General features: G+C 40.3%; 1 protein-coding gene across 1 annotated transcript in view; it reads left to right on the top strand.

The window, feature by feature from the left end:
• The window catches only part of LOC144062167 (uncharacterized), a 57,954-nt gene extending 34,347 nt beyond the window's left edge, over nt 1–23,607 (top strand). The window contains exon 3 of the mRNA XM_077583225.1: nt 23,416–23,607. Within this exon, the coding sequence (XP_077439351.1) occupies nt 23,416–23,607 (192 nt within the window). The remainder of the gene's footprint in view (nt 1–23,415) is intronic.

Here is a 23,607-nt window from a genome sequence, read left to right as displayed (position 1 = left end):
TTTAAAAGGTGGAAAGAAAGAAACACTACAAGAATGCTTAAGTGTGCTTTCTGCATGCCGTGACTCTTTAACTCGTCCGTGTGTGTGTGGGTTAAATGAGGTTTTATTTGACTTGCTATTTTGTAATTGTAGTATCATTTGCCAGAGACAGTCATTAAAAGTGGAAAAACAATACCCTGACCTTCAATCTTCACAAAGTTTGCTACCAGTTTGCTGCTATATAGCCTACTGTACTTCTTTAGAATTGATTGAATGGCATATATTCATAGCTAACTTGCACATTTCTAGTACTGAACATCTTCGTACTTGGTTGTAAAGGACGATTCAAGCTTCTTGGGAAATAATCATCATGAATGTTGACGCTATGACAAAACATATTTTATTAGGGTTAGGATCTAATTTGGGTCTTGAGTTGAAAAGCTTTGGGATGGCCACATACTAGAGCACAATATTTGTCACATCCCTCTATTCCCATTTGACTTTGATGTCTGTTTCAACAAATTACAAACATTTTAATATTTGTTCATCAGGCATGCATCTATCTACTGAAGGTGTGCCAAGTGATGCAAAATGCAACTTTTTCTTCACATCTACCTTAGCTTCCAGAATACATAGTAGAATTGCCTCAGGGCAACTCGCTGCAGCATATATTATATTCACAAGATAGTATTAATCAAATGACCTTGGCAACAGAGAGTTTCTAATGAGCCTCTCAAAGGAGTCTCCCATCGCAGGCAGGACGTGTAGAAATATACCGTCTGCCTGCCTTAAAATGCTGTTTTAAAACAAGGCCAAAAGAAGACCTTCAATATGTGACAAGGAATATTAAGGTTGCGCATATCGTGTCCTAATGTCTTCCAGGAGAGTTTTTCCACACCAAATGGTAAAAAAAAAAGAAGAAAAGAAGTAATACTAATAAAAATGTAAGCAAAGTAAGTAGTTCTAACATGATGTTACAGTTCTAACTGTTTGTAGAATACAAACAGTGGTACAAACAAGTGATACAAATCTAAACAAGCTCCTAAAACAAATACAGTAGGTAACAGCAAACAAGTGTGTGTTTATTGTCCTGCTTGTTCTTTAAAGTGACAGTAATGTGAAAAATCAACTTTTTGGGGCTTTTAGCCATGGCTTTTAGCCTAGGCGTTATTGTGATGCGTTTTGGGCTTATAAATAAACAAATAAATGAATAAAAATAGAAAAAACACTGCCCACGGGTTAAAATGCTAATTCCTCACCAAAAACATCACCGAAATGACGTTTTCCTCTATGAGAAATTCTAGGTGTACTGTACTATACTGTAGTATAGCCATTTAAAAACAAGGGGAACCATTGTTGCTCATTTAAATTTAAACCAAATTACGCAAAGGCTTCTTTTTTTTTGGTCAAATGCAACTTCACATTATACAGTATGACTGTTTTGGGTTCTCTTTAAAAAAATAAGGAGGAGTGTGAGTTGGGCAAGTTGGTCCATGTGACCATAACAAAATGTTTGGATTGGCTTGTGTGTCATAGTGTGTGTGATTTTTGTTATGTTTAACTAAAAGATCTTTGCCAAAAGCCTGTTACCTTTTGGACCACAGTGAGATGCTGTATTATTCTGAACCTTTTGACCAGAGAGTTAGTCAACCCTCTAATTATTATTGTGTACACAAAAAAACTATTCAAATGTCATTGGCAAACTTTACGTGCAGCCCTTCCAAATCACCAAACAGAAAGAAAGACATTAATGCAACAGGAATACAAAATGCCCTGAGAAGCACAAGTGTTGCTGAGTTGACTTCACTCCCTGTGGTGCTTAAGCATAAAGCTGTCAGCTTGAGAGAAAAAAGCTTTGGCCTTTCTTCTCCTCTAGTCTCACTGCTCGTTTGCTTTAATCTGTCCTCCTGAACAAACCCGGGTCAGAACCCCTTCCTTGGAGAGCAGAAATAATACCTTTTCAGACAACTGGGATTTCTAGTCAGCAATACATTGACATCACCTTGAGAGAAGGGGGGGAGCCAACTCCCTGGCCAGCTGCACTGAAGAACATGATGAGGTTAATGAGGAGGTGGGCCCCTGCAGCACTCCGCCGTCTACCAAGAGCTCAATTCCTCCAGAGGTAACATCAAGGCTAAACTAAGAACTAGTTAAATCTCAACCATAATGACCTTTAAAGTGTCTGTTTCTCAGTCGGACCAGTATGTATGTCTGTGTCTGATGTTCCAAAGCCAAAATGTCAGACATCAGCTGAGTGTTGTTTTTCCTCGGTGCCCAGATGGGGACATCATTACTGTTGAGGCGGCGGAAGCTGTTGTAACACGCCGTGTCAGTTAGCATTTTTAAAGGTGTAAAGGGTGGCAATGATTAGGCTGTGTGTGAGTGTGTCTGTGTGTGTGCATGTGTGTGTGTTCAACATGTGTTCGGGGGTAATATGTGAGTTTGCGGTGGGCTGGATGAAAGGTTCCCTGTGGAAATAATTATCCCCACTTTAGCTCATGAGATCGAGGGTGAGGCAGGGGTGGATGAGGGCTGGTATGATGCTGCGTCTGAGAACAGCAGGCTAATTAATTACACATCAGCTTGTGGGAATATTCAGCCTATAAATGCCAGTCAGGTCCCCGTGAGTCGACACACTTAACAACTCTGAGATGCACATGCAGCAAAACATTTACACTTACAACGACAAAAGGAGAAAAAAAGTCCATCTACTTAATTCCCTATGAATGAATATGTTTCTATACCTCATCTAGTCCAAGGTTGTGTCATCTGAAACAGAATCCAAGGGTCCAAATGCGTAAAATATATAGTGTAAAACTGGCACAAGCTCATTTTTGTTCCAGGCTAAGTCTAGTTTTGTGGAATTTGACAGACCGTGCTGTGCCTCACTAAGGATTCCGGCAGAGTAAGGTCGTTTTCTTTTACATGCCCCCGGCACACCTGACAATTTGATGACAGGAAGTAGACTACACTTTAAGCCAGATGAAACCAGGTCTAAGTTGTGGCGCAGGTGGTGTAACATAACACACCGGCACAGGATCGAGCGGTGGAAAGCGGTCTCTAAGTGCCCACTTTGCATCATCCACAAGTGGTAGTTCCACATAATTGTACTTTGCGCGCGCTGATCTCCTGCACGGAATCCAGCAAGCCTATGACGCTTCCACCATGTAGACCGCGTGCCTCTCCTGCACTGAATTTTAACAGAATGAGGGAAGCCGATTCCATCGGTCGGGAATCAAGTCGACTGTGTTCACTCCCACAATGGTGTAATCATTTATATGTGCCGTCTATGAAAATGCCAAAAGAAAGATAGGCTCCACCCATGTGCACAATTAAACTGCACTTTCCGCTAGACTTGCACTGGGCACAAAAATAGGGCCCCAACTCCTTACAGAAGGGCAACCACTATACTGATGGAAGAAAATTTCTATATTTGTTTATTACTGTTTATCACAAATGACCTTATGTTATTGTTTGAGATCTACTCAATTGAGTGGTAACTGAGTTCTTTATTGTTGCAGATTGTACGTCAGCAGTCTAACTAACGGTTGTTGTTGTTGTTTTAAGTTCTTTTAGGCTTTTTAATGAGATGAGTCACCGAAATGTGATGCAAACTAATTATAACAACAACTTAAAAATAAGTGTTGATTACTGCCTCACACCTCTTGGTCCTCCACCCACATCGTTGCCTACAACAAGCTGTCCTGTGTTATCAGAAGTCCTGTGTGTGGGTGGGTGGGTGGCACTTTGTGTGCGTTTTGCCTCGGTAGCCCAGTCGAAGTCTGGAGTGTCCTCCTGATTGACCTCCCCTCCACTAAAATGCTGATTCTCAGTCTTCTTCAGTCCTTTTCACACTGCACTTAGCAGGAGGCAGCGCGTTGTCATCAAACCCATCCGTCCCAATTGTCAGAAAGGCTTCCTGCAGTTCTCAGCTGAACAGGCAGTCAACTCCAATGGCTACACTCACTGTGTTTGAATGTGTCTTTTCATGGTAAATTACAGAGTGGCGGTATGTCTTAGCATGCATGTTAGTTCTCAGCCATGCATGCTTCAAATTGTCGAAGGTCTTGGTTATATTTATGTGCGTGTGTGGCTATGAGGTATAGTAGTAGTGTACCCATCAGTACATGTGAGGCCACAACTTCAGAGAGAGAAAAATCTAATTTAGCCTTTGAGACGCGAGAAAGGGAAAACTGGCATCGCTCTGCAGGAAGAAGATGGATTGGGCACAGACGCGCACCATATGCTGCTTCAGCCCTTGTTTGGTTAAACTGAGGCAACTGTATGCGGGGCTCACGTGGCTTATCATGTTTCATGTCTCACATAAAAGATATTAATGCATGTCCTTGATGTGTGTGAGAGACTTATTTTATAACGCATTCAAAAGACAAAGAAAAAAGAAGGCAAAGATCTATTCCTCCTTCATAAGCTCAAGACACTGCAACAAAGCAATTTGTGGTCCTCAAAGACATGCATTTGCCACTGACAAAATACAATGGTGACAAATGATAGAAAATAACAGAGGAAATCCTTTCTGGTAGCCTCAACAGGAAAATGTCAAATAGACATACACAGTTAAACCCAAATCTAGGATGTAAGATCATCTTCCAATACCGCACAGAGAAACGTTTAACAAGCTGTGAAATACTGCGAATGGTTGTCTACATGTGGCCTGCGATTGACTGGCCCAAATTCAGGGTGTACACTACATAGCCTCCAGTTCACCTGTGAAACGTGGAAGTCCTAAAATCGGACAACCTTGCACACCTCCTTCTACATCTTGACCCTGGCAGAGTAAAATTGGCTGAGGACATGTTTAATCATCCAAATATGATTACAACATGTGACAAAAGCTACCTCAACTTCCAGATCCTCATTGTAATAAAAGCCCATTTACTTCATAGGGCAGTGTGGGTAAACATTTGCATTTAACAGAATTGTCCCCCAAACTGAGTAATTTCAACTGGAGTGGATGTTATGGGTGCTTTAATTCTTCATATTTTGTAATTTTGACCAAACAATGTCAGTGCTTTTACGAAGACACCTGTGGACTGTTATTTTTATTTTTTTTAATTGTGACCAAAAATGCACAGTATGTCTCCTTTAAACAGAAACACAATATACAGTACATTTTCCGCGATTCCCTTTCCTGTGGCAAAAGGCATTTTTGCCAACAGTGTAGTGCGATGTTCGCCATCCAGATAAATACTAAATATTCAAGGAGTAGAGAGAGGTAAATGTTCTTTATTTACATTTCATCTCTCTCAAGTTGGATGTCGACCATCAAAAGTCTTTGATACTCGGCAATAAGATGCTCGAGGAGAAACCTTTTATGATTTGCCAAGTCATCGCTGCCATCTTGCATGCAACTGCAGAGCCAGGCCAGCCCTCAATCTCACATCTCTATTGGTGATTTCCTTTTGTCTTATCATCTTTTAGATGACAATTACAGTGTTGTATTTATAAAAACATGTTGAAGGTAAAGAATAAATCAGTTCAGTTACATGCACACTGTAGTTTAGTTCACTCAACAATGAAAATGACAAGGAGAAGAGTTTGCAACCACAATGTTGTTACTAGTGAGATCTTCTTCTACGATGACTCTTCCTTCTTCTTTGTATTTCCCGGCAGTCTGGATGGCCTTTGGCACCATGCTGGCTTTTTACAGGTGGTGTGCTATACTGGGCACGTTGAATACGTCACACACTAAAAGAGCAGTAAGCACAGTTTTAGGTCTCTGACATGAAAAACAGTTCAGGATTAATAATAAAAATAAAAAAAAGTTTAAATGTGTTCATTCAAATGAGATGCGCATTAACCTTAATTAGCTTTTCAAAGGACCTAAAAACATCACATTGTTTTCCGCCTGTGTTGAATGAGGTGACCCCAATAAAAAGACGTAGTGAGTCAATATTTTTATCTTGTTGCGTATTCTGTAAAATAAATTAGGCTGTCTAAATAACATATAAAGCTATATGCAAGTTGTAATCTGTAAAAAAAAATGTTCCTTGGTTCTTTTATAAAATGTTTTATAAAAATATACAGTATACAGGGTGTCCATAAAGTCCCTTTACCATTTAAAAAAAATTATTAAAAATGCAATTGATTAGATATTTTATTCATATTTGTTCTATTGTATTCAGTGCTTAAAAAAACACACACAGTGTTAATCATTACTGACCTAAAGCAAAGGATTACTGATGCCATTGCCACAATCGATGAGGCTATGCTACAGCGAACATGGCAAGAAATCGAGTACCGTCTTGATGTGCTTCGTGCAACTAATGGTGCCCATGTAGAAGTGTATTAAAATAGGTAAAAAAAAACTTTAATAAACGCTGACTACAATAGAAAAAATCTAAATAAAATATCTAATCAATTGCATTTTCAATAAATTTTTGAAATGGTAAAGAGACTTTACGGACACCCTGTACATTATTGATCTTGCATAGTCTACTACTGCTAGAAAGAAACAAATAAATAAAAACTGTACAATTAAAATGATTGCATATTAGGAAAACAAATGCCAAATCCTCTTCCGTACGACTGTGTCATTACTATGGTGTAAGCTTGCTGTGGTCATGACTGCTAAGAGGTTATATGTGTGTGAATTTTTGGTATGTACATGCGCAGACATAAACTGATTTCTATCTCAATTTAATTAAAAAAAAAATAGCATTATAAAACCGTTTGTAGCAATCAAATCTGGATCAGCTAGTTAGACTAAATCAGTTTCTGTGTCTTTTACTTGAAATAGTTCTGGTTCTGCAAATCTGTGTTTATTAAATAAAGCCTTGTGCGACAGTAGACTAATAAAAAATTCATGTGCATATTAAAAAGTGACAATGCCTATTTTGTGTTATTTTCAAGACTCAGTTTAATTCTAGACAAAACAACAAGAATCTTCAAGTAGGTCAACATACTTGTAATCTGTGTCCTCTGGCCACCTGCTTTGCTCAGATAAGATTGTAGCATAAGATTAGGAAGAGAAGGGATGTTCAATTCAATGGAGCAAAATATTTTGAAAATTGAAGTACAGACGTATATTGTAAATATCATGTCGGTGTGAAAAATCATTTTGGAAAAAGCTGCTGAAGTGTTACAGGACGAATTTTGGTATCATTACACCATGTGCACTTGTAATTGGACTTGTGTTAATGTTAACTTTAACTTTACACTTTATAAAACACTTTACAATCCCTCAATGGTGAAATGAAAAGTACTGTACTTACCCTTCTCTCTCTCTCTCTCTCTCTCTCTCTCTCTCTCTCTCTCTCTATCTCTCTCTTTATCTCTCTCTGTCCCCCTTCCTCTTTAGAAATGGATGGATGGATGGATGGGTTCTAAATGTAGGTTACTGCGTCCAATAGTGTTTAGGCCATCACAGAAGGCATTGACAGCCATAATTGCTTCAAACGTGACCAATTTAAGTCACCAAACCTTTGCATTATTCTTTTGTGACGCTTTTCCAGACTTTCACCGCAGCCTACTTGAGTTATTTTGTTTTGTTTAACAGTACAGTATTACTTTCCCACTTTAACAGGTAAAATGCATGGTTTGAAGGTTTGTTAGTGTTGGTTGGGAGATCGACTTGGCCCATCTAAAACCTTCCACTTTTCGCCCTTGATGAACTCTTTGTTGTTTGTGTGTTTCGATGATATTTTCTTTATAATGAATGATCTCCCAATCAGTTTGGTTGCATCATTCTCCATACCAAATGTTTCTGAAGACTTCTGAGTTTGTTTTGCTACTGCTATCATGTGCTATCATCAATGAAGATGCAAGTTTAGCTAGCGCACTGCTACTATTTATGGCAAAACAAATATAGAGCTGGACGTGACGATAATAGGCCTTGTGTAACAGTCCAAAAACAAATTTGAGCATCAGATCAAATAAAACGTGAGGCTTTGCATCCTGACGCATTGTGTCCATCTGCCGCCTGTGAGCACGGCGGGACTGTGACTGCCGAGCCGGCTCATCTGATGGCACTGGGCCTTGCCCAGCAGGACTTTAGAACAGACGTGGCCCAGTCTTGCATTGTCTGACCCACAATCCACTGACTGCGATAAGCCTGCCGGGGCCGATAACAGGCAAACCAAGTGTAGCACATACAGAAGAAGTCAAGAGCATAAACAGCAATGTCAACTGGAATGCCAACACCCAAAAACAACAACAACAAAAAAACAGTTTATGCTTTTGACACTAGAGTAGAATTATTATAAAGGCTCTCTATTCTATTTTTGTTCACTCTTTTTGTACAGCACTTTGTTGCAATTGTGTTATGTGGTTTGTAAACAAATTTGGGTGGGGTGCTTGGCTATTCGGCGGCTGATTAATAAAAGGCAACAAATGCAAATTCACTATGATGTGTTTTTATATATCTGTACAAGCAGCAAACAACGCTTTAATATGGTGAGGTCACTATGGTAATGCTTATGAATGATACGAGCAACACCAAAAACTGGGGTATTTAGTAGATATAACAATAAACGTGAAGCCACATTTTTATGTAACTATATTAGCAACGCCCTCCTTAAATGCACCAAGTTGGCACATTTAAGAGATGGATAGATTTAAGAAGGGCATGATATGTTGCCACTGCCAACATACCAAGGCACCACAGAACAAATATGAAGACCATGAATAACTAACTCACCATAACACTAAATTAGGAGCTGCAGTCTCCAGGCTGCAACAATACACTCTTGCTCGCCGCAGAGCCCATCATGCGTGGGAATCACCTGTAGCTGTAAGCCCATGCACCTTCATTTTCTTCTTGGTCATAAGCTCCTGTGTATTGTCTCATCATTGGGCCTTTGGCCGCGGCCCGGTTGGGGACCACTGTTATTGCCCATTTGCACCGACGTCACGTGATCACGTGACTGCCCTATGACGGACGGCGGAAGAAAAGGATTGTTGAATGGAAGTGGACGTGACCCGGAGTGACAAATTAAAAGTTATTATTGCCCATAGAGCCATGGAATCTATTACTTCAACCGAAGGTCGCCTGTCAGTCGAAGTTACACATTTAGTCGAGACTCATAGAGCGCGATATTTACTTAAGTTGGAGATCGCTAGTTTGAAAACAGCCCCTTACCTTCTGTTGCCTGCTGTTTTTACCAAGTTAATCAAATCGCCGACTTTGCCGGAATTCACATCGCACGAGTCACGATCTATATCGACCTATATCATTATGTAGTCAATGCCGTCTCTTCTCCTTACACCGGACCGGCTGATTTAAAAGCTTGTCGCTGGCTGAGTCTCTGGGACGAGATGCTACGGTCACACCGGGGGACAATATAACTCGTAATGCAAAGGTAAAACTTGTTTATCATGCTAACTGACTTATTTTTACACAGTCCGTCCTATACTGAAACGCTGTGATGATGTTATGTTACTATGTTTACTAGCATGGAACAAATGACTATCATAGTGGTATGCACTAATTTCATGAATATGACTGCGGCTCCAAAGTGAAAAACTCCAAGCACAAAGACGAAATCCCCCATTATTAAACAGTCAAATGCACTTAATAGTTTTAAAACTAAGCTGTGTGTTGGTGCAGTTGGAGCGGACGCTAACTATCTGGCTCGTTAATGTGATTTGAAACACGCAATTCGACACCTCTGTTACAATCTCTTAGAGTGTACGTATACTAGTAAAATGTTTGAACATTTATCTACTAACCTCGCAAAAAATGATCGCTGCAAATCCGTGAATACTTTGTGGGATGCCCGTCCTTTCTGTTGATTGCTGCTATCGTTCGTCTTCATTAGTAGGTATGCGATACAAAGCAACATTCGTTTTACTCCTTTGTCTGTCAACCGACTGCACTGCAAGATATGAACATTTTATAAGATAATCGATTAGATAAAGAACTTTACGCTGTACGAGATTCAATGGTTACAATACAGGCAAGTGGCTCTTTTGCCGTCCAGCATCCCGTAGGGGGCGTTGCCATGAGGGCTGTGACCGTCACGTCAGGTCAATAGAGGATATTGAAGGCCATATTCTTGGTACAGTGCTTAAGTTGGACAAATTTGGTCAACATTTCTTGTTCAAAAGCAATGAGTGGAAGATATTTGGACACACGTTCTGTTGGTTTTAGGTTGTTGGACAATGTCTGGAGTTAAGGCTCTGACCCTCTTCCAGCGCAGCAAACAAAAATGCAGGGTACAATTTCATCTTTGGGTACCAAAAGCCTATAAAATGTCATATCTGAATTTGTTGTGCCCTTTTTGTCTGGCATGAGTATCCCAGTTGTCAATTATGCCAACTTCATATAAGAGCAATGCTACCAGACACAGCCCAGTCATGTAATTGTGTCAGTGTGTCACTTGTATCCCCAGCAGCCTTGCATGCTTAATGTCTGGGAAAGTGCTGCATTACATGAATGAGGAATACAAGCTCTATGGGTACAAACTGCATGTTTTGCTGTTTATACAGTCATACAATTATATTTCCAGCCACAAACATCAACAACAAAAAAAAAGGAAAAAAGTGTGATTGGGCAGCCAACACGGGAAACAAGAGGCCCTCGAGTAATTCATATTTTGGAATATCAAATTAAAGTTCTCTTTTTAGCTGGCCCCATATGTTGGACTTAATCTTTTTCTAAGGAAAATGAAAGTGAATATCATCCACTGGAGAGCACGCTCATCACCAGGCACACAGCAACTCCATATGCTGCACAGCTCCACCTAATTACACGGCTGCACTAAGGAGCACTTAAATTCCAAGATGAGCACAAAATAAATGTAGCGAGAAACTGCACATTTTGGGGCTTGCGCAAGTTTTACAGAATACAGTTTGATTTTAGCATGACGTTAATGAGATGTGTTTTTTCAACCAAATACTGACATTGGTATTGGGATGCGCCACTTGATCAACTCATTAGTTGGGGTTGGATGGTTTGCCACCGAATCTGAGGGCATGCTCACACTAGGCGATCAGTACCGCTTGTGCATGCTTTGTTTGATTAGCATAGAAAACCGTGCATGGATATACTAATGTTGATTAGCAAATTAGAACACAGAGGAAGACCATTTATTTCAACAATTTGTTTCAAAAAGTGAAACTTGCATGTTGCATTAGTTCACCACACACAAAGTGAAATATTTCAAACCTTTGCTTCACTTTTGATGATCATGACAGAAAGACACAAAAATAAACATTAAAAAATACAGTGTTTGACCAAATTTGAATATTGTGACAAAGTTAAACATTGTAGGTTCACTTTATCCCAATCTTGTCAGCTAGTTCATGCAAAGCAACTGCAGAGGTTTTCCTCAGCCTCTAAATGGTCTCAGTCTGGTTAAGTAGTCTTCAGAATCATGGAGAAGACTGCTGACTTGACGGTTGTGCAGAAAAATCATCATTGCCTGTGTCCAAATTCACAAAGCAGTCATAAGTCCGTGCATGCTGTCGAGTCACAATTTGGCCTTCGCAGGACCTAGCCTTGTGAATTTGGACACATGCAGACATTGACACCATCCATAAGGATAAAAGGTCTCAAAAAGAAATTGCAAAAGAAGATGGATGCTCACAGAGCCTTGTATCCAAGTACATGAGCAGCGCTTTAAGACGAAGGGTAAAACATGTTGTAAAGGTGCACAAGTGACAAGGATGGAGCGGATGTCAAGCAATGGTGATTCCGAAATCTAGGGAGGCTGACTGAGCCTGGTATAAGTGCATCAAGAACCACCACATACAGACGTCTGCATGACACAGGCTGCAGCTGTAGAATTCCATGACTCAAGCTACTCCTAAATCCAAATCAACATCAGAATCATCTGTGCTATAGGCTAAGGGGAAAAAGTTCTGCTCTGTTGCCCAGTGGTCCCAAGTCCTCTTTTCAGGTGAAAGTCAATTTTGCATTTCATTGGGAAATCAAGGTCTCCCAGAGTCTGCAGACACACAAAAGTCAAACGGGTCCAATATGAAGTTTCCACGGTCAGTGATGGTTTGGGGAGCCATGTCCTTTTCTGCTTTGGCTCCATTGCCTTTGATCAAGTCCACAGTCAACACAACTGTCTACCAGGACATTTTAGAGCACTTCATGCTTCAAGTTGCCCATGAGCTTTTTGGAGACAAGGATTTATTTTCCATCAGGATTTGGCACCTGCCCACAAAACCAAAACTATGGAATACCAGCAGTATCACCTGACTTGAACTCCATTGAAAATTGAGGTTCAATTGCCACGAGGAAGACGAGGGAACAGAAACCCTGAAATGCAAATGATCTGAAGGCCAATTTCAAAGCATCTTGGTCTACAATAACACCTGAACTGTGCCAAAGGCTGATGGTCACCATGCCGCGCCGTCTTGATGCTGTTATTAATCCAAACGTTGGACCAACAAGGTAACGGAGGGCATACGACTAGAAAACACTTTTCAGAAGGCCACCATTTCTGTGATAGAGATCCTTTTTTGTTGGTCACATAAAATATTCAAATTTTGTGAAATGCTGGATTTTTTTATTTTTGTCTTTCTGCCATAATCATCAAATTTATTTTTTATTTTATTTAAAAAATTTCCTGGAGAGCTCAGTATTGTTCATTCGGTAATTTTATATTATATATATATATATATATATTATATTATATTTTTATTTTATTTTTAATGTTATCATGATTGCTCTCTCTTTTTTTATTATTTTTTTATTTTTGAATTTTTAATTTTGTATGTGGGTGAGTATCTGTATGTGCATGTGGGTGTGCGTGCGTGTGGGTGTGTATTCATTAGTTCACCTAAAACCTATTAAAAAATCCCATACCGTTCACCTAAACCGAGCACTTCCAGCCAGAGTCGTGAGGCCGTTAGGAGACCCGAGGAAGGACCAAAGAAAAGAAAGGAAAGTGAAATCCAGCACCGACCAGACACCACCCACTGGGCCACCAACCAGACTAGAAAACACTTCAGAAGGCCACCATTTCTGTGATAGAGATCCTTTTTTGTTGGTCACATAAAATATTCAAATTTTGTGAAATGCTGGATTATTTATTTTTTTATTTTTGTCTTTCTGCCATAATCATCAAAATTGATACAAAAGAAGTCTTGAAATATTTCAGTTTGTGTGTAGTGAACTAATGTAGCGGGAGGAAAAAAAACACATGCAGCCCACAGCCATCGATGATTGTTTGCTATTGATACATCTTTTTATCCAAGATAACTAAAATGAATGATGATGATGATAATATCATCTTTAAAAGTTATAAAAATTTGGGGGCTTAAGACGGACGAAGTATTGAGCTGACTGATCTATTTAAGATATGACTCAGCTCATATCTATAATAGATCTTAAATTCAATGGTTACGGTTGGCTATATAAGTGCATGCTTGGTGTGATAAGTGATGTACAAATTTAGTTGATCTGGTTCTGTGATGAAAGGATGTGCGAAACGTGGCAGTAGATCATCTGTACGGACTTGGGCTATAAAATTGCAGATTCTGAGTCCTGCTGCAGACAAAATGTAAATATATCATCATAATGCTGCTATCGCTTCCTGACAGACTGTGAGTAGAATTTTCTTTTGAGGGATTTTAAAGAGTACAGATGCTCCCCTACTTACGAACATTCGAGTTACGAACAACGGTACATACAAACATGTCTGCGCGTGTGTCGAAAAATGTCCGGAAAGAGATGCTGTAAGTTAGATTTTGTATTGCGCGCCTTTTTCCGAGTGTTTTCGCTCATCGATAAAGCCATCGCACTCTTCGAGCAGCAAGACCCAAATATTGAACGTTGCACAAAGGTTGCAAATCAATTGAATGATGCCATACAGTGCTACCGCATCATTTATGATGAAAAAAAAGAAGGAAACTGTGCAATCGTCGTTGGATCGCTTCTTTCGGCCAGTTTCTAGTAAATCCTCCAAGGAAGATACTCATCAACCCTCATCTTCTTCTCCTCGACCCTCAACTTCTTCCTAATTGTTCTTCCATTAAGTGTCTCTCGCTCTCTCTCTAACATACAGTACTGTACGTATTCTCTCCATTTTATTAAAAGTTGTTTTCAGTACAAACCAATGCAGGTTACTTGTACAAGCCTTAAACATACTTTTATAAACCTTCAATATACTTATATAGGCTTTAAACATAAATTATAATACAAAATATAGCACTGAAGCAACTTACGAACGAATTCACCTTACGAACGATCGCTCGGAAAGTAACTCGTTCGTAAGTTGGGGAGCGTCTGTATAATAAATGTAATCACATTTAAAAACAAGCACCTTTCATTCTCCATTTTGTGTATTTGCAACTTTTATAAACGAAGCCCCTGACCTTGTATCATTTCTGTCAGTTTGGTGCAGTGCGTGTCATCTGAAGTGGTACAATTATCGGAATCACCCCGTAAGCCACAGAACCAGAAGAAGCTGTTTCAGATGTCATATTGACACAATAAACTCGCTGGATGTGAACAAGTGGAGCTGTTTTGTCTTGTGAGCGCATGGCATGGCTTCTGGTTATTTACCCGCAGAGGCAGTTGAACCGAAGGTGACCTTTTGACAAAGGAAATGAATATTCCGCTCGCATAAGCAGGGAGGGCTTGAGAGACAAACGGAAGGAACGAAGGGATGCAAAGACGGAGAGCCTGAAGTCAAAGATAAAGAGAGCTTGACAGGCGGGGGGGGGGAGACAAGATGAGGGTAACAGGGAGGGGAAACTTTGAACTTCACAAGGTCAACTGCTTTCATCTTTACATGAAGCCACAACAGTAGCTATGCGCAGCTTCCAAAACACCCTCAAGTCGTCCGGTCAAGCATGCAGAGATGAGGCCACGTCCCACTTTGGGAAGCGGGTCTGTTGATGCCCCGAGGCTCACAGTCTCCTTCAGCGCTTCCAGCAGACAAGAGTCCTGCATTAATCATGTGCAACACGATAGTCCCGAGCCTCCCCGGGGGACGTTGGCCCCTAAACACATTATCAGCGGGGGGGGCTCGGCGCACCTGCGCTGTTGTGTACGCTGCCTGCCAACAGAAACGGAATGAGCGCCGAGCGGCGGCCCAAACATGCTGACATTTGTCTGAAAATGCAACGCCGAGTCATCTTGCATGGGACATCGCTGCGTTCTTGTCAATCGGATGCAAAGCGATTATATTATTCAAGGAAAATGTCTGTAATAGCTTCCATATAGCAAATAGAAAGTGCAGAGTTCAAAGAAGGTAAGATTTATGATTTAACAGCAGTCGGCTCCCCTTTCTTGGTCCAGCACCAGCTCAAACAAACACTGAAAATATTTCTCTGTCATTAATAAGTAATTTACTTTTTAAAAGTTGGTGAAAGGAGACATTCTGCCGAAGAAGGAAGTTGGATGATTCAGAACATATTTTGGTGCTGTAACCTCCTTGGTGCATTTAAATGATAGCAAAATATATTATCCATTATTATTTGGCTGTTTTTATGATTCCTGCAAGAATGCTTTCCCTTTTATATCGTCATGGTAGATATGTGGAAAAAGTGTAGCCAGAAAATTTCATACAGGCTGGGGGGTGGGAACTTGCAAAAAGTTTAATATAATTCTTAACGACTCATTACAAAAACATACTAATAAAAGAGACAGCTTCTAATAACTCATTAGAGAACAATGAGTCCAAATTGATCAAATGCTTTTTCAGTCCACTTTTTTTTTAGCAGAACATTTAGGAGTAGTTCAACATGGAGAACACAGTTAAAGATGAAGTCACGCCCCCAAAAAATGATTGACAATAATATGATCTATGGAGCCCCACTAGTCTAAATACTAGGGATGTAAATCTCTCCAATCAAGACAATTCGATACGCATCTCGATATGTGGGGTGCGATCCGATACAAGGACTGTTCCATTTTAAAATGGAATGATTCGGTTCGGTTCGATTCAGTAGGATTACGATTCGGCTCGATTTGGTGTAGCGGTGCAGCGATTATTTGATTACTCAACAATTACTCAATTGTCAAATGAATTTCCTTTTTTTTTTATATACTCTATTAATCATTTGAACTAAATACAGTATTGTGGTTAATATTGCGTTAATAGAATATGAGTTGAGAAGCAAAATCTAGCCGTTTTTATCAATATCAGAAGGCGGCCATTTTGCCACTTGCTGTAAAGTGAAAATGACATCACAGTTGCTCAGGTCTCGGGTAACAACCAATCACAGCTCAGCTTCAGAAAACAGGTGAGCTGTGATTGGTTGTTGACTGAGCCCTGAGCAATTGTGATGTCATCTTCAATCGACAGCAAGTGGAAAATTTTGTCCGCCCCTGATAAAAACAGCTGTGTAACTCATATTCCACAAATGTCATATTAAACAGAATGTCATGTTTAGACTAGTGAGGTTGCATGTAATATTTACTGTCAAGAAATGTTTATGCTTGACTTCCCTTTTAAAAAGTCATCAAATTTGAGCCCACACACTTGGTTTTCATACACAACTTGACACTGAATTTCTAGACACACCAACTCACAATTAAGGTGACAATTTAGCTCTAGTGGCGTGGGTGTGACTGCATCTTTTTACAGTGTGTAGAACATTTGATTCCAACGCCTTTGACTCAGCCTCAGTCTCACAGTGTGGGTGGATGAGTGGAATGATCTTCCCGTCCATAACTTTTAGTCATTTGCTCATCAAGAGTCTGTTAAAAGGCATCAGAGGGCCGGCGAGTGGGTGAACCAACACGTGTCCAACTCTCTTTCGAGCCGCTCCACTTACCACTTACCACTCACTAAGCCTACTTACTGACTCGCTCTCTCAAACACTGATACCGCACGCCGTCGCCTACGCATGGCCACACAGAGAATGACACAAAAATGACTCAAACAACACTACATTGCTAATTGTTCACATAACGAACGCCGTTCCAGGTCTTTGATGGACACGGAAGTTTGTGTGTGTGGGTCCACATATTTTTCAAATATATTACGGCCCATCCTGCATTTAATAACGGTCCTTCTTCTTCTTCTTCTTCTTCTTCTTTGAGCCAGGCCAAGATGGGTGTGTGGTTGTCCCGAAAAAGGAAAGTTGACGATGGGGCAGAAGTTGATCCCACGGTTCTGTGTGAAAAGTTGATAAAGTCCATACTTTTTATTGATTTTAGTTTTTACAAGCGAGCAGGAGATCTGGAGAGTTTTTGTGACATGTGGACTGTTAACGGGGCACTGTGCGATGTGAATGAAGACGTGCTGTGTTTTAGTGATGTTCTGCTGTGAAAGCATTTTATTTTTTTGTCTATTTATTGAATTGTTCTTTGCCGACCTGTGTGTTTAGGAAAATAATGTAAATAAGAGCGGCAAATAAATGTATTTTTTCAAAATCAAATCAAATCTTCTTAATTGCTCTTGCCGAGCTGTGTATTATGAAAAGAATGTGAATAAGAGCAGAATCAAAATCAAAAATCTTCTTCTCCTTCGTCTTCGTGTTCTTCGTCTTCGTGTTCTTCGTCTTCTTCTTCTTTGTCTTCTTCTACTTGTTTGTCTTCTTCTCTTCTAGGATCTGTAAAACCATCTTCCTATTCTTTCATTATCCCACTGCTTTTGCCATCCCTCCATAAATTTCTTTTTAATAATCCCTTTTATTTCTGTTCTGATACCAACATTAAAATCGATGTCTGAATGCAATGCTGACTTTTTCACTATCCTATCTACTAGGGGTGTGAATCTTTGAATGCCTCACAATTCGATTCGATTCCGATTTTGGGTCTGCGATTCGATTCAGAATCGATTTTCGATTGGGAACGATTTTTGATTCAAAATGATTTGATTGACAATGATTTTTGCTTCAATTTATAGATGTGCAAGGAATCGTAATGATCTACTCCAGTCTGACTCGCTAATGCTAATTAGCGAACTACTCGCAGCACTTTTATCCCTCAAAAGAACGGCTCCACGCTGCAAAAAAATAACTTTTATTGGAACAACTTGATTGTGACTTTTTCCTTCTACTCTCTAATGTGGCTACAACTTAACAGTGTATCAAACCGTGTGGAACCAAACTGCCCCTAAGTGGCCAAATCAAGTACAACATGAACAGCGCTCCAATAAAGGAACACACAAACAAAGGCAAGCCAGTATAAAATAATTTAAATAAAATCGATTTTGGGACATTTAAAATCGATTATGAGTCGTACTAAATGAGAATTGCGATTCTTATGAGAATCAATTTTTTTGGGCACACCCCTACTATCTACCCTCTAATTTCCAATTATACCAAGGTGAACTGGGACCCAAAGCAAAAAATAAAAAATAAATCAACCACATCATTTGCATTGTATGTTGAATTTCCAGTATTATATCTGGTCTGCTTTCTGATTGACTCAATTGTATGTTTTTTAATGTTGAAATAGAATCTGAGCATAAAAGTGTAAGACCCATTATACTGCCAGTGTCAAATAGTAATGCTGTCATCCCCCCTGTAAACACTACAACCTCACCATTAATCCATTTAGCCTATCCATTTTAATTATGAATTCTGGTCTAGACACTGCTACTCCCACACTAATTTGTTTATCTTTAGATTCATCAGTATAAATTAATTATTTTAATTGTTCATATAATTATCCATTTTACCTGTCTATTTTCCGCTCCCCTCTTCAGCAATGTTAAGGCCACCTATGTGTCTGAAAGTGTCCATGATGGAATTAGTGAGACTGGAACAGTCGGACTGGCAATAGACCGCCCTAACTCCTAACCTTCTCATTGTCTTCTTTCCCTTCAACGGGGTTCCAAAACTTTTGTAATTGTGTGATCCTGAGTTGGTCCTTGTATACTGGCCCAATAACTAATTGACATTTATTCCCTACGAATACCTAATGGCATACATCCCATTTCAACCTCTAATGCAGCTTTTGGAGATGTTGGAAATGCCGCTGCACATATCCTTGATGTCTGATTTTGTACTACAGTACATCCTACTATTTTAGAACTATATTTGCTGCTTGACTGAATTAATAACGTTTTAATGCCTCTTTGTCTGACAGCACCATTCTGTTGTGCTATTAGCCGTATTTCCACCACAGGAACTTCGGGGTAAATTTACGGGGCCAGCCCCGTATGTGCGCGTCCCCACTGCAGGAGCTTTCCCAACCGGGCCACATTTACAGGAACTTACGGGCACGAGCGGAAGTCCTACTCGAGTGTAGGTACTCCGCCAGCCCGATAAACTCCCGATCGGGCTTTCGTGCTGATTGTCACGTTTTGGTTTGGTATGGGTTAGGGTTTCGTTTATTTTGATGTGTTTGTTGTGTCTTTCTGTGATTGGTGTTTGTCTTGTGTTTCCCCTGTCTCGTTATGTCTGATTACGTCCACCTGTGTGTCTGTTCCCTTCCCAGTGTGTTTGACCAATCGGTGCCCTCTCCTTATTGTGTTCCCCAGGTGTGTCTCATTAGTGTTGGTGTATTTAGTCTGTTGTGTTTGTCCAATCGATTTGGGATCATTGTGTATGTTGAAGTTATGTGTCATTGTCGAAGTCCTGTGTGGGAGTCTCGTTCTCGTCGCATCAAGCTAATCCTCGTCTCAGTCTAGTTGTCTATGTCTTAGTCTAGTTGTCCTCATCACAGTTAAGTTCTCTACGTTCCTGCTAAGTTCTCCACGTCCAGCCAAGCTTCCCAAGTTCATCATGGCTACCAGACTCCCCTCGCTCAGTCCGGTCATGGCTACCAGTAAAGTTCCAATAAAGTTTCTCCTTTTGTTCACAATTCCTGTCTCCCTGATGTGCCTCCTTGTCTTTGGGTCCACCCTCTCCTACGCGTACCATTTCATGACACTGATTGGCTAAAAATGATTTTGTATGAAAAATTATCTTTCTTTCATGCGTGATGATGATGCATTCTCAGCTCAAGTCTCTTCCACCAAAACCATTCTCTTGATAATCCTTTGCCTATTTACAAGAACTAAAGATATTCTCTTTCCTCATTGTGATTTTCATCGCGCGGTGCTTGAGTGACGTCACGGCACGGCGTTTACGTGTCGATCGAAATTCGTGACGTCGCGAAATGGGTGGTACTCCGCAGTGGAGACACAGCCACAAGCGGATCGGCTGAGAGGATGATTCCTGTTAAAGTCCCTAACCCCCTCCCCATACCCGAAGTCCTGCGGTGGAAACGTGGCTATTATCACCTGAAGACAGGTCGTTAATTACAATTGCAAACAGGCGTGCATGTCGCTGCTTAACTCCTCCCTGCGCCACCTAGGGGCAATTAAGAGCAGCACAGGGAAACTGACATTGAAAGGCAAAACAAAACATTACAGAGATGCAACATGACAGTTTAAAACATGTGAGCAGTGTCTCAGTGAGGAAACATGGCTGTCAGTTGACGGTTGTTTATGGCCAGTTAGAGGGCCAGAGTAAGTCATCCGCTATGTTGTGATGTATGTGTTAAAAGCTGTCAGTTGTCGAGCTGTATCATTCAAAGCGCAAATTGATTATGTTGCTATGCTATGTATATCTTGTAACTTGAACAAAGAGGCATTATCCACTCATCTTTGAACTTAAATGTCACAAACTTAGTTTCCAGAATCCACTTAAAATGGTCTTGAGGATAAGTATCATAAATGCTTCCTTATCATCTCCCCGGGGACAGGATTCAAATGAAAGCTAATGTTGCTGCGTGTTGGCTTAATATGTAAATATTTTCTCAGATAGCAGTCCTGGGGATGGTTTATATATCAACTTTTTTTTCAAATATTGCTCGGTTTCTCCAAATGTATTCGACCCGCCCCACTCTTTGGGGTTATGCTATGGCTGCCCTAAATTAACAGCAAAATCATTTGTTTCTGTCATTATTAATTTACATTCTTAAAACCAAACTGTATTTTAATGCTAAAATTTAATTGACTATTATTATTTATAACTTTTCATATGACTATTTTACACTTAAAAAAAGGCATACTCTATAATGTTTATTGAACACGTGCGTGTCAAAATAAACACAGAAGTCTACAGAAACATTTTGCCTGCCAATTTAAAGCAATTTGAAACCAAACGTAATTGCTGCTCATTCTTAATGCAACCAGATGAGGGCCCATAGAACACATTAAAACAAAAACAAAAAAATGCACTGACCAAGTCCATCTCCAGACTTAACCCCTATAGAGCATGTAGTTTATCTGCTTAGATGGAGACTGTAGAGAGTCACATCATAAAACAAATAAATGAAAGAGGCTGTAGCGAAAACCTGGGCAAGAATTACGAGAAGAAAGTGTGATGATGTCATCAGGTCACAAGCTTTGATGCAGCTGATGCAGTTCATGCCAGCAAAGGATTTGCAACGAAATATTGTCTTAGTCGAATCTATTTAAGTTTAAATTTAAGTCTATAAGTGTATGTCAATCAGCCCGCCGTTGATGGATGCCCACATTTTCGGCAAGTGCTTTATGATGCGAAGCCTAGAAAACTGACTGAGCAACGTGTGAAGCAGGTTTTCAGGGGCAAGGAAGAAGGAAGTGCCCACCTCTGATGTTAATCTCTAACAATAGAAAGTATGCAGTGTGTTGCAAAGAAATTATGTTATCGGGCAGTTTCTTTTTATTGCTTGACACCAAATGAGGCGTGCGCCCGCTTTAGATGGACATGTGGTCTCTAAACTGATCTATGTATAATCAAATAACAACTGGGCTTCAAAAGGTGGGAGTTTTAAACAGAGAGTATTTATGAAATAGCAGTAGTAGTTGATCTATAAATGTTACAATGTTTCCATGTTTTTTTCAGCATTCATACTTGTGTAAGGAAGCTCAAATAAAGCATATCACATTAACGATGGTTGGTTTGCATAAGGGTGAGATAAATGTTTCACATCGTATTGTCAATGCATCTCTATAGCACAGAACTCAGTTATTATGCTGTCTGACTTCTCTATCGAAGCAGCTCCGTCTATAATGATGGTGGTTGCCAGAGACATATTGATTTTTCCCTCGACTGGCTCAGAGGCTGCTGGTCCCTGTCCTTCAAATACTCTATGATAGGCCAGAGCCACTGTGCAGCCTGCAGAGGTCCGCTGTCACAGCCAGTGTTCAGGGACTGTCTGATGAATTCTCCTGTCGCTTTAATTATGCAGCCATTCACTCACTGACTCCTCCCTTGTGTGTGTGAGTGTGTGTGCGTGCGTGAGTGCGCGTGCGTGCGCGTGTGTGTGTGCGTGCGTGCGCGCCAACCACAACAGTTACAGGGCAGCACTGAGATAAACATGAAGGCAACTATGGTCAAGCTTTAAATTCATTACTGACTTGAATTGAAGCTGAATTAGAGAGAAATAGAGAAATAATGTTGTCGTCGTTTTTCAACCTGATCTATTCTTTCTTAACTTTTCTTTGACCTGTGCTTCCTGAACATTTGCAAATGGTGGTAGTGGTGATCAGAAGCAGCTCGTTGACGGATAGCTCTTCATCCCGGTCATATGTTTAATATATTTTCAAAAAGAAATCAGTGCCATATAATTTAATTTAAAAGTTTATTTATTAGTGGCAGTGGCAGTAACTCTCGCCAAAAACGTAAATTAACTTGAAAAATGATTAGTGGTTATGAAAATAGCTGCTTGGATGGATGGATTTAAAACAATATGATTGATAACCGGTTGTACGCACCCTTTTTTTGAGTACATGGACAAATACAAGCACTATTGTTAGTTAATTCTTCTTCATTTCTTCTTTCATTGTAACAATAAGCTCAAATCCACAGCTAGCAGCTGTTTGTCAAAGAGTGAACTACTCTTCAAAACGGAGGCTTTTAGGTGTTTTGCCACACTCAGTTTGAGTTAACTGGAAAAAAAACACATAAAAAACATGAAACAAATAGAATGACATGTTATTTCTTTAAAGTACCCACATTACTTTGCCTTAAAGTATATATATATATATATATATAATTTATTTATTTTTTTCACCCTTTGCAGAGATTGGATGACTAATATAACAGCTTACTGAGTCACTTGCAGTAGTTGTGAAACTCTTCGTTTGTGTTTGCGTGACTGTGTGTTATACTGCCCCCCAGTGGACAGGTCAAAAACACCAAAAATGACAGCAACGCAGAGATGATACAACCAGGTCAAGAAAGTAAAAACCCTGCCAGAGTTTGGCTTTAGCCACAGATGCTTGTCGTAATGACCTCGTTTACCTGCCGGTTGAGTACAAGCACCGGTAGCTAAAGCCAAACTATGGCAGGGTTTTTACTTTCTGGACCTGGATTTCCCCGCCTACTGCCCGAAGCCAGCTGGGATAGGCTCCAGCACCCCCACGACCCTTGTGAGGTATAAGCGGTTAAGAAAATGGATTTTCCATCTCTGCTATTTAAATTATTTTCATTCTGTTATTACTATACATGTTTTTGTAAAGTACAATATTAGCGAGCACTACTTTTCTTATCAGTCACAGACAAGACAAGACGGCCGCTCATGCCGCGCGCAGTGGACCGCAGTCACGTGCGTACAGTACACATCCTATAAGTTGTCTTTTTACTGTGCAGTGCTTTACATGCAAGCCCAACAGCATGGAGCTTTGCAGCAGGAGACGGCGCACGACTGGTGTGGGCGTAAGACTGAGAGGGAAAAGCGCGAGGATAAGGGGGGAGTGGGGGAGGGCGATGAAAAGAGAAGTAGGACGAGAGCGGGACGAGATGAACTGGCTGCCTTCCTCCTCCTCCTCCTACCGTCTCTGA

Source organism: Vanacampus margaritifer, chromosome 1, assembly GCF_051991255.1.
Source record: "Vanacampus margaritifer isolate UIUO_Vmar chromosome 1, RoL_Vmar_1.0, whole genome shotgun sequence".
Taxonomy (NCBI): domain Eukaryota; kingdom Metazoa; phylum Chordata; class Actinopteri; order Syngnathiformes; family Syngnathidae; genus Vanacampus; species Vanacampus margaritifer.
This window is presented reverse-complemented; position numbering and strand designations above follow the sequence as displayed.